This window comes from Oncorhynchus clarkii, chromosome 7 (assembly GCF_045791955.1).
Source record: "Oncorhynchus clarkii lewisi isolate Uvic-CL-2024 chromosome 7, UVic_Ocla_1.0, whole genome shotgun sequence".
NCBI lineage: Eukaryota > Metazoa > Chordata > Actinopteri > Salmoniformes > Salmonidae > Oncorhynchus > Oncorhynchus clarkii.
The window spans coordinates 6,775,365-6,787,200 of NC_092153.1; the positions used below are offsets into that span (position 1 = coordinate 6,775,365).

General features: G+C 42.5%; 1 protein-coding gene across 2 annotated transcripts; it reads right to left on the reverse strand.

Moving 5' to 3' along the window:
* Positions 1 to 66: 66 nt before the first annotated feature.
* LOC139412785 (NF-kappa-B inhibitor zeta-like) lies at positions 67 to 10,329 on the reverse strand. 2 transcript variants are annotated; one of them, XM_071159499.1, is made up of 12 exons: positions 10,027 to 10,329; positions 8,487 to 8,596; positions 8,337 to 8,361; positions 8,138 to 8,235; positions 6,876 to 7,219; positions 6,249 to 6,354; positions 5,802 to 5,948; positions 3,517 to 3,580; positions 3,154 to 3,326; positions 2,827 to 2,937; positions 1,818 to 1,985; positions 67 to 1,241 (listed from the first exon to the last, which is right to left on the reverse strand). In XM_071159499.1, exons 1-12 carry the CDS (start codon positions 10,229 to 10,231, stop codon positions 1,188 to 1,190), a joined length of 1,605 nt encoding a protein of 534 aa, XP_071015600.1. In that variant the 5' UTR covers positions 10,232 to 10,329; the 3' UTR covers positions 67 to 1,187. The 2 variants fall into 2 exon arrangements, with proteins under 2 accessions (XP_071015600.1, XP_071015601.1); XM_071159500.1 differs by having other exon boundaries at positions 70 to 1,241; positions 10,075 to 10,264.
* Positions 10,330 to 11,836: the final 1,507 nt, after the last annotated feature.

Consider the following 11,836-nt stretch of genomic DNA (forward strand, 5'->3'; position numbering starts at 1 on the left):
CTATGACTGCTGGTGGTGATAATATGCCCATAAAGTCATGTTTCAGGCAGCGTAGTTAATATCAAATGCACTGTTAATCAATTGTATTTATTGTTAACACATTTGGTGATAATACATTTAAAAAATCCTATATTTACATTCCAAAAGAGATCAAACAAATTACAAGTCTAAATATTGTACTAACATCTCATCTCCATGGTACAGTATATAATTGAGATGGGTACTAAAGCAAAATATGCACAAACTCAATGACCCGTTATATAGCTTAATTATGTGACACTAGCCAACTCATTTATTTTCATTTATTTATAAAGTAAATGAAAATACACATTTAAAATAAGGCAAGACCCCCATGCTGCCACTGTACCAGAACCTCCAAGAAATTCAAAAACCTGCGCTCCCGTCTCTTCAGGTTACTGGTATGTGGTCAAGCCCTAGCTACATTACACTGTTACTATGTGGTCAAGCCCTAGCTACATTACACTGTTACTATGTGGTCAAGCCCTAGCTACATTACACTGTTACTATGTGGTCAAGCCCTAGCTACAATGCACATTCCAGCTCAAGGTGTTTCACACCAGCATTACAGGTGAGTCAACCTGTGACTCAACCCAAAGTGGTTTAGTGGTGAAAACCCCTTCAGGCGTCATTCCTTAAAACGGCAGTCAGCAGTTGAAACAAAAACAAAGCGTATTCTCTGCCTGTTTCAGTAAAAAGCTGAGGGATGGGGCTAGAGAAATGTTAACACTCAAATTCATAGGCACGGCTAAGGAGTGACCATCCATGATATCAACATTATAGCTTGAACCATATTTTGAAGCTACTGTTTATAGTGTTTGTTTCCATGTACTTTGTTTACAAACATTGGAGTAAAACAAGCGTATATATTTTGGGTTCTGATGGGGTACGACAGTTGAACTAAGCTCATGATGAATGTATAAGTCATATTTGCCAAGAAACAATGGGTACATATTAATAATTTACAAGTCCAAAAATGGATGTAACAACTGCAGATTGCCCCTTTAAGGTAGACAATCACATGGTTACCTCAAAATACACTACACTGTAGCGAACAACATTCACTGTTTCATTGAAACAACGGACATCTGCCATACATACGATGGCAAATCATTTCTACATAGACTGGACTGTCTGACTGACAGTGTTTCTGGACAGGAGATTGCATCCTACTGGGCAACAGACCGGGCCTGGTAGCCTTTCCCCTTCAGGATACGCCGCACCTAAGAGAAACAACCAGAGGCACATTATTACAATACAGTCCCATCTTGTTGAAGTGTGTGTGTTTTGAATGTCTGCCAGTCTAACACGTGAACTTGTGTGTTCTTCCTGTTGTGTTTTTACTGCGTCTCTGTGTTTGCGTCTCAGACAGACCTTAATAGTAATTGATAAAAGGTTCTCAGTCGACTTGCCTGGTTAAATAATGATTACATGATGGTAAAACAACGACATGGGAATATTCACCTGAAAGATAGATACAAGAACACTTAAATGCTCCCACAGAGGGAGGATTCAACCGTGTGCTGGTATCTTATATTTTTTCCAGGCAATGGCATCAACGTAGAACCATGCTGTACTTTTTGTACCTGATTTATGGATGTGCTTACACTTAGAAAAGAAATACTATCTAGAACCTAAAAAAGTTTATTCGGCTATCCCCATACGAAAACCATTTGAAGAACCCTTTTTGGTTCCATGTTTGAACCTTTTTAGTTCCAGGTAGAACCTTTTTGGGTTCCGCGTAGAGCCATTTCTACAGAAGGGGGACACCCGAAGAACCATTTTGGGGCATTATTCACCTGGTCTCCGACGGGCCCTTCAGCCACCAGCTGGGCAGGCTGCTCATTCTCCAGGTTCTTGGAGCTGGGGTCGGCCCCTCTCCTCATCAGCAGTTTCACAGCATCTACCTGAGTCAGGCGACCATGCACAGAACTGGCAAAGTGCAGCGCTGTGTTTCCACTGAATGCCTGGTAGACAGAACTCATGTTAGAGGGTTTAGTTAACTTACCTCCTGATGACCAAAAAACAATGAACAATGGGAACACTGTTTGTCAGCTCAGAATTTGAGCCAGAACGCCGATTTGTTATCATGTACGTTTGTTTTCCAGAGAGAGGCGAGACCTCACCTTGACATTAGGTACTGTAGCAGTATCTCACCTTGACATTAGGTACTGTAGCAGTATCCCACCTTGACATTAGGTACTGGAGCAGTATCTCACCTTGACATTAGGTACTGGAGCAGTATCTCACCTTGACATTAGGTACTGTAGCAGTATCTCACCTTGACATTAGGTACTGTAGCAGTATCTCACCTTGACATTAGGTACTGTAGCAGTATCTCACCTTGACATTAGGTACTGTAGCAGTATCTCACCTTGACATTAGGTACTGTAGCAGTATCTCACCTTGACATTAGGTACTGTAGCAGTATCTCACCTTGACATTAGGTACTGTAGCAGTATCTCACCTTGACATTAGGTACTGTAGCAGTATCCCACCTTGACATTAGGTACTGTAGCAGTATCTCACCTTGACATTAGGTACTGTAGCAGTATCTCACCTTGACATTAGGTACTGTAGCAGTATCTCACCTTGACATTAGGTACTGTAGCAGTATCTCACCTTGACATTAGGTACTGTAGCAGTATCTCACCTTGACATTAGGTACTGTAGCAGTATCTCACCTTGACATTAGGTACTGTAGCAGTATCTCACCTTGACATTAGGTACTGTAGCAGTACCTCACCTTGACATTAGGTACTGTAGCAGTATCTCACCTTGACATTAGGTACTGTAGTAGTATCTCACCTTGACATTGACGATAGACAGAGAGTCTGGCTCGTCGAGGAAGATGCGTAAAAGCTCCACATTGGCCTCCTGAGAAGCCATGTGCAGGGAGGTGCGGCCACTTTTATGATCCTGTTGGAAAAAGACACAAGTACGGTCAGACTGTATGGAATGGGCTATGCTGCCAAAGACTGATACACAAAAAAATATAAATGAAAAGATTCTCAACCTCTAGCCTGGTTTCAGATCTGTTTATGATGCCTTGCCAACTCCAATGACCGTAGGAGTTGGCAAGGTTGGAGTTGACAAGGCATCAGACAGATTTGGGGCCAGGCTACTCAAACTCACCTTAGTTGCACAGGAGGCTCCCATGAGCAGCAGTGTGTTGACACACTGCCTCAGTAGCTTCCTTCTCTGCATCAACTCCACCTCCCCAGGGGACTGGGGGGACGCCGCCATACGACCCAACTCCTGGACAACCGCATTGTGAGACCGGACCGCTGTCTGAAGAGGAGTTAGGCCTGGAGAGAAAAGCAGGTTGAGGCATTGGGGAGGTAGTATTTATTTTGCCGTTATGACGGTTAAATAATGTTGACTGTCGTAGTTTGCGACTCAGCCTTGGGTTGAGACACAGGTTGCCTCACCTGTTTTATTTTATAAAGGATTATGAGCAATCCTGACAGGTCATAGTTCTGAGCAACTCTGACTCACCATCATAGTTGACTTCTTCCACACTAAGCCCCTGCCCTTTACCCTTCAGAGCTCTATGGATGGTCTACGGGAAGAGAGAGTGTGAAGGAAAATGTTAAACAGGGGGGGATAAAGGGCAGATGGGTATAACAGGAAGAACTTTTGATTTCAATTTAAAAACACACACACACACACACTTGTGTTAAGGTACAACTGTGGAATTAGCTAGTCATGGTAAAACATGTCATCGCTAACGACAACAGTGTCAATGTTTAGTTCTAGAGATCTAAAAGAGATAGTATATGCCAGCCATTCATCAGCAGCGCCTGTTCTTCCTTAATGAATAGTATCCGACAACAAGAACTGTTGTGAGAGTCATCCAGGACCAGTTGAGTAACAGATTAATAGGCGTTAATGATTGGGAGGTTTAGCGTGCCATGTTCTGTTGACGGTTAATGTTTGATAGGCTGGGAGTGCATTTGCCGTGACCTTTCATCAGAAGCACATCTGTTGTTAAACCAGTTTTTCAAAGAAAGGGGGATTTTGTCCCAGTGTTGTTTTGAGGAAATGCTCTGTGATTGGCTGGCTGTTATATATGTTATGAGCTGATGAGGAAGTCACTGCCTGTGATCTAACCCAATACAGAACAACTGTTGCTATGGGACAAAAAAACATTCCAACATTCCAAGTCAGGAGGAACATCAAACACAGTGAGACAAAATTCCAATTGAAAGATAAAATCACTGAAAAGGGCACAGTTTATCACAGATAATCAAGATGGCAACGTTTCAGTGAAACCTATAAATCCATTCATTGAGTCATGAGCCAAATTTGCATAGATTCTTATCAAAATGGCATCAGCAAGTTGCTGATAGATCTCTTCTGATTGTGCATACAGCACCGGAGTTCTCTACACTTTTCTTGTTGCATTTGGGCAAGAGCGTGCAGGGGGGAAAATCACCCCGCCTTATTTCCATATACTGGAAGCCTAGAACAATCGACCATTGACAACCAACCTGTGGTTTTACTTCTTGAAACTAGCAGGGGTAAAATACTCTGAAAACCAAGGTTGCACAGTGCAGATGACATACTGCATCAGACTATGTTCAAGTCATCTGGTGAAGACATAAAAGGATCGTTGTTCAGGCGATCATAAACCTAGCTTTTCCATTCATACATTAACAAACACAAGGCTCCTGGTAAAAACGTTAACTTTGTTTGCTGTGATTGGCAACCAGTGTTATTAAAAGAGAGAACTCACATCCCTACGGCTCAGTGTTTTCCCTGACTTCTCTTCCAACCACTATTTCCTTCCTCTAGTGACAAGATGTTGATTAAAGTTGCCAAACCTTATGTATTATTATAATAATAATAATAATAATAAAAACAGAGATTGTGTTCAACAATCATCATGTTTTCAGACCTTTATTCAAACCTTTCATACCATAGTCTCTGTATGATGAGGTATGTTCACTTTAGTTGTGAAAACCCAACCCTAGGCAACACAGTGAGTAGGATGTGGTTTCAATGATGGACTCTTCTGACAAAGAGGAACTAAGTCACTGCCTACATTGATAAGGGAAAAATACATCTGGGGTTTTGCCACACAAATCCAGAGGCAGACATGCCAGAACAACGTGATTCAAAACCAAAGTTTGCAGGCACAACCTTTGCAGTTGTTTTAGTTCAGGTAGTTGATGCAAACTAGCCACTTGTGAAATGCACTCATTAAAAATAACCTCTGATCTCCATATTGCTAGCTACTATTTAGTATTTTATTCAAGCTGATAAAGTAGTGACGTAGGCAGTTCCTCTATACCAAAAGAGTCCATCACTGAAACCAGACCTTAGTCACTGTATTGCTTACACTGGTCTATGTGCATGACACTTCCCTGACTATCTTTTATTTCTATTTATTTCATTTAACTAGGAAAGTCAGTTAGAGAACAAATTCTTATTTTATAATGACGGCCTACCCCGGAAAAAAACTCCCCTAACCCGGATGACGCTGGACCAATTGTGCGCCGCTCTATAGGACTCCCGATCACGGCCGGTTGTGATACAGCCTGGGTTCAAACCAGGGTCTGTAGTGACACCTCTAGCACTGAGATGCAGTGCTTTAGACCGCTGCGCCACTGAGGAGCACTGGGTTATCTAACTGCTAAGGTTGACTGGCTGCAGTGATGCCTCAAACAGAAGTTGTGAAATACAAGTTATAAGGTCAGAACATGACGTGGTCAGATTAAATCCAGAGCCCCTATTCATATCACACTCTTAGTATGTGCCACAGTGGGAAAGTCAAAGACCTGGAGAGTGAGAGCGTGGCCCTTCTCTGCACACACATGCAGAGGGGAGCGGCCCCAGCAGTCAGTGGTGTTGATCTGAGCCCCCTGGGCCAACAGGTCCTGCACTATCAGATGTTGATTGGCTGCAACGCTCAATTGAAGGGCACTCTGGGTACAAAACAAAAGACAAAAGACAAAAAAGATAAAATGTTGAAAATCCTCCTTTTCAGATGATATCCCAGTTGTAATCATAACTGCGCCCTTGTGACCAATTCCAAATCAACCCATAGCCACTAGCTCCTAGGCACTTTGTGTGTTGTGTGTTGTGTGTTGTGTGTGTGTGGTGTGTGTGTGTGTGTGTGTGTGTGTGTGTGAGTGAGTGAGTGAGTGAGTGAGTGAGTGAGTGAGTGAGAAGTCTCTGGGGCTAAGGGTCCATTTAGAATTGGGCGTGAGAATGTAAATCCTTACCTGGCCATTGTGCTCCTTCATATCCAGCATGCCGACAGTAGCCATCTTGCTGGCCAGCACATAAGCTAGAGCCCTTCTGCCCTGTGCCACAGCTATGTGCAAGAATCTGGCAACACAGAGATAAAAAAAAATCTACACTAAGATAAAAGGGTTCCAAAGGGGTTCTTCGGCTCTCCCCATAGGATAACTCCCTTTGGTTCCATATAGAACCCTCTGTGGAAAGGGTTATACATTGAACCCCAAATGGTTCTACTTGGAACCAAAAGTGTTCTATATGGAACCAAAAGGGGTTCATCAAAGGGTTATCCTATTGGGACAACCGAAGAACCCTTTTAGGTTCTAGATAGCAGCTTTTTTCTAAGAGTATAAATGTCTGGCAAGCATAGGTCACATGATGGATTAGAACAGTGTCACTAACATCCTTGTTCCTGGAGAGCTACGGGTTGTGGCAGGTTTGTGTTCAAACACTGTGCAAGGCTGGAACAAAACCCTGCACACCCGTACCTCCCCAGGACCAGAGTTGGAGGCCACTGGGTTAGAAAATTAACTGAGTCGAGTATGCATAGTTGCTTAGATCTACAAAAGGCAAATGTATACAAGGGGTTGATGAATACTACACAAACTGACGTGTCTCCATCATTATCCTGGCTTGTGAGCATCTCGAGGGTGAGCCCTGCCAACTTCTCCTCTTCCTGTCGTATCTGCCATTGAAAGAAGGACGTCGGCTCCCCTTCAGCAAACTGAGCCAATGGCCAAACACCCTTTTGGGTTAGCGGGGCTATGAAATGCTGGGGGACATAGGAGTTTCCCATTGCTTGTGGCATGTGGGTTTGAGGGTAGAGGGACTGATAGTCGATGTGGCTGAAGTAGTCAGGGAGGGTCTCTTGTGGGGAAGTCTCTGATTTCATGGACTCATATCCAAGTTCCATGAAGTCAATGTCCAGTGTGCTTCCCTCTGGAGGGCTCAGACTCTGGAACAGAAGTGGATGATAAATACTAAAAAGGGATAATCTGCAGATGATACATCCACTTTTGGACTTGTAAATGAACTGTTTGTACCCATTGATCATTTTTTAAAAATGTTTTATATTTAATTAGGCAAGTCAGATAAGAACAAATTCTTATTTACAATGACGGCCTACACCGGCCAAACTCGGACGACACTGGGCCAATAGTGCGCAGCCCTATGGGACTCCCGATTACGTCCGGACGTGATACAGCATGGTTAAACTATCATTTTGATATCATGGATGGTCAGTCCTTACATCCATAGCTCAGTCTATACATTTGAGAGTGGTTACATTTCTCCAGCGCAATCCCTCAGAGGTTTAGAACGAGATCGCTTTGTTATTGTTTCAACCAATGATTGGGATTGCTGCTTTAAGTACATTTCCTGTCATGAAAGGTAAACAATAAGGAAGAAAGATATTTGTAGTTGGGTTCCTTCCACTCCAAAACAACAGAGTTTATATGAGACACACATGCAAAACCTAATAATCTATATGCATGATAACATTGCCAAACTGTATTCCTAATTTTGAGTTCTGGAATCGCCCTCAGGGTGGAGGCGGTAACTCAGTCTCACTGGGATTTTCCCAGAAGGGAACTAAGCAAGTGAAGTGACATCAGACTACACAGAAAAGGAGAAATGGAATTGGGCTATTGAAGTGGTCGGTCATATCACACAATATAGTTTGTAGCTATAACAATGTGACCTGCATGAGAGTTTGTGGTTTTCACTAGTTCTTCATTAGCTAAACCAGAGGAATATCCCTGGATGTATTTAACCTGGGTCTATGAAACCAACCCTAGCCTGAACACCAAGAACCGTGGGAAAAGTTAAAGGAGACTCAATTAAAATAACATTATAACCCAAAGCATACAATTACCAGGATTGCCTTTGCAGTAGCAAGTCTTTTAGCAGGTGAATCGGTTATCAAGCTGAAGTCCGCAGTCCTCTTATGCCCTTGAAGAAGGGAGGTCAACTCTACACGATAACGAACAAAAAAAACATTTGCACATGATATTATAATGTACAGTATCTACAGTATTTCTGGATAATGTGTGTTGATAAAACGTTAAAATTACCTGTGTATTCTCCCTCAGAGTGTTGCTGGACATGAAGAAAAACAGAGATCATGAAAATATGGACAGATGTAAGCTAAATATATGCAAGCTAAACATAATATTTACACAAACTAGCAGAACAATAACATAACATCATATCATTTAATTTACCTGTACATTTTGGTTGCTAAGGCGCTTCTGCATGATGAGTTCTTTCACTGTATTCTTCACCCGCACACCTTGGAAACGGCCAAAAGACCGCACCTCACTCATGGAACACTCTGCAACAGGTATCAATAGGACCGATGAGAATCTTTGATCCCAAGACAAGTTTGAAATAAACACTAATTTTGATTAGTTTGCTATTGAGCCAAAAGTGGTTGTGTTGAATTAAAGGTACACTCATCAATTCATAAAATGCTCATTTGCAAAAAGCCATTGATGTATGATATATCTATAGTGGTAGGATACAGTAATACAGTTCCTGGGAACTCTGTCGACCAAGTTCAAGCACAGGAGCTCAAATACTCAATGTTATTCAATGGGGCGTGGAAGCTACAAAAAGAGGCATGACCATATAGTCGATGAAGTTGCTTGATCTGCACAGATGATTAAATCTCATTATGTCTGGAGAACTGTCTCAGAAGTCAGGCTTTATCAACATCAGAATCTCAGGTATTCTAAACAACTCAGAAACACAACCTTCATACTGCAGTGTATGAATAAACATTCTAAAATGGGCAAGACGACCTGGAACGCGACCTCACACTTCCCCTATTTCCACAGCTAGCGGAGCTCATGCCAAATTCACACTGTTATCTACAACCTTCACCAAATGACAGTAACTGTTCACTTTCCTCTGCCATTCAAATGGCATAATGTATCTATCTACCTTGCTCTTCCATTGTACAGTGCTATTATAGGTCTAAATATGATTTTGGGTCTAACCATGATCAGTGGTGTAAAGTGCTTAAGTAAAAATGCTTAAAACCACTTAAGTAGTTTTGGGGGGTATCTGTACTTTTAATATTTTTTGACAACTTTTACTTTACCACATTCCTAAAGAAAATGATGTACTTTTTACTCCATACATTTTCCCTGACAACAAAATGTACTCGTTACATTTGGAATGCTTAGCAGGACAGGAAAATGGTCTAATTCACACACTTCTCAAGAGAACATCCCTAGTCATCCCTACCGCCTCTGATCTAAATGATGTCTATGTGGGAGCGTGCCCCTGGCTATCCGTACATTTAAAAAACAAAAAAGTGGTGCCATCTGGTTTGCTTAATATAAGGAATTTGAAATGATGTATACTTAACTATATTTTAGCAATTGCATTTACTTTTGAAACTTAAGTATATTTAAAACCATATACTTTAAAACTTTTACTCAAATAGGATTTTACTGGGTGACTGACTTTTCTTGAGTGAATTTTCTATGAAGGTATCTTTACTTTTACACAAGTATGACAATTGGGTCATTTTTCCACCACTGCCCATGATCAGTAATCCTCCGTGTCACTAACGCAATGTTCTTTCCTTGTTCCAGAAGTAGGTTAATAAGGAAGTAACCATTAACTACAATAATTATTTGTTGATAATATAAAGTAGCCAGCCTATCATTATTAACACAATAGTCTGCTTAGAGGAAAAATAACAACAATTACAAATATGTATATTGATTTCTAAAAGTGAGGGTTTTGTTTTACCGTTCGTGGCACTGTCTGCAGTTGGCGGAGTCGGGCTCCCAACCTTACCCCAGCCATCAAACTCGTTTGGCGCACAGAGAGAGTTGTTGATCTCCGTTGCAGGTGAGGTATCCTGGTAAAAAGACCCCAAATACACGGGGCTCGTTACAACAGTCCCTGGATGCACAAGATTCAGGCCGTTCTCGATAATTCTGTCGATGATCATGTTGCGCTCAGAGCTAGATCACTATGTATGCACTATCAAGAGTTCTAATGGAGTTTGTTCCCGTTTGGATCATGTGACAACTGTACCTTCAGAAGCGCACAAAAGCGAGTGCGCTTGCAGCCTACTTGAATTACGCATTGGGCGCGTTCCAGATCTGCCCGAGGACGTTCTACAAAAGTAGCCTATACCGGAACAGAGCAAAGAAAACAATCTTTATTGTCCATTTTCACAGAAGTGGGATCAAAGTCACCATCCCACCTCTGACACCAGTGTATCCAACAAGTGTATCACAAGCATGTAGGCTAGACCAAAGAAACCATTGAAAAAATGGTCAGTTCAACTTAAATACAATTGTATTGGTCACATGCACCGAATACAACAGGTGTAGACTTTACAGTGAAATGCTTACTTACGAGTCCATTCCCAACCGTGTAGATAAAAAGTAAGACACATTTTTGCAAAATAAAAAAGGAAATAGTAAAACAATATTGAGGCTGTATACAAGGAGTACCAGTATGGAGTCAATGTGCCGGGGTACGAGGTAGTTGAGGTAAATGAGGTAATACAGTATGTACCTGTGGGTAAGGGTAAAAGTGACTAGGCAATCGGGATATATAAACAGTAAACAGTAGCAGCAGCATATGTGAAGTGTGAACGTGTGTCTGTGTGTGTGTGTGTGTGGCGTCAAAATGCATGTGTGTGTGTGTGTGTGTGTGTGTGGCGTCAAAATGTGTGTGTGTGTGTGTGTGTGTGTGTGTGTGTGTGTGTGTGTGTGTGTGTGTGTGTGTGTGTGTGTGTGAGTGAGTGTCAGTCTAGTATGTGAACATGTGGGTAGAGTATAGTGAGTGTGCGTAGAGCCAGTGCAAGGGAGTCAGTGCAAAACAATGAAGATAAATAAATAATCAAGGGGTCAATGTAAATAGTCTGGGTAGCCATTTGATGAACTGTTCAGCAGTCGTATGGCTTGGGGGTAGAAGCTGTTCAGGAGCCTTTTGGTCAGACTTGGCGCTCCGCTACCGCATGCCGTGTGGTAGTAGAGAGAACAGTCTATACCTTAGGTGGTTGGAGTCTTTGACTATTACTAGGGCCTTCCTCTGACACCGCCTGGTATAGAGGTCCAGGATGGCAGGGAGTTCGTCCCCAGTGAGGTACTGGGCCTTATGCACTTCCCTCTGTAGTGCCTTGCAGTCGGATGCCGAGCAGTTGCTATAACAAGAGGGGATGCAGCCAGTCAAGATGCCCTCAGATCCTCTTTAAGGATCTGAGGGCCCATGCCAAATCTTTTCGGCCTCCTGAGGGGGAAGAGGCATTGTTGTGGCCTCTTCACAACTGTGTTGGTGTGTTTGGACCATGATAGGTCCTTAGTGATGTGGACACCGAGGAACTTGAAGCTCTTGACCCGCTCCACTACAGCCCCGTCGATGTGAATGGGGCGTGTTCGGCCCTTAATTTCATGTAGTCCACGATAAGCTCCTTTGTCTTGCCCACATTGCCAGGTCTCTGACCACCTCCCTATAGGCTGTCTCACCGTCGTCGGTGATTAGACCTACCACCGTTGCGTCGTCGGCAATCTTAATGATGGTGTTGGAGTTATGCACGGCCACA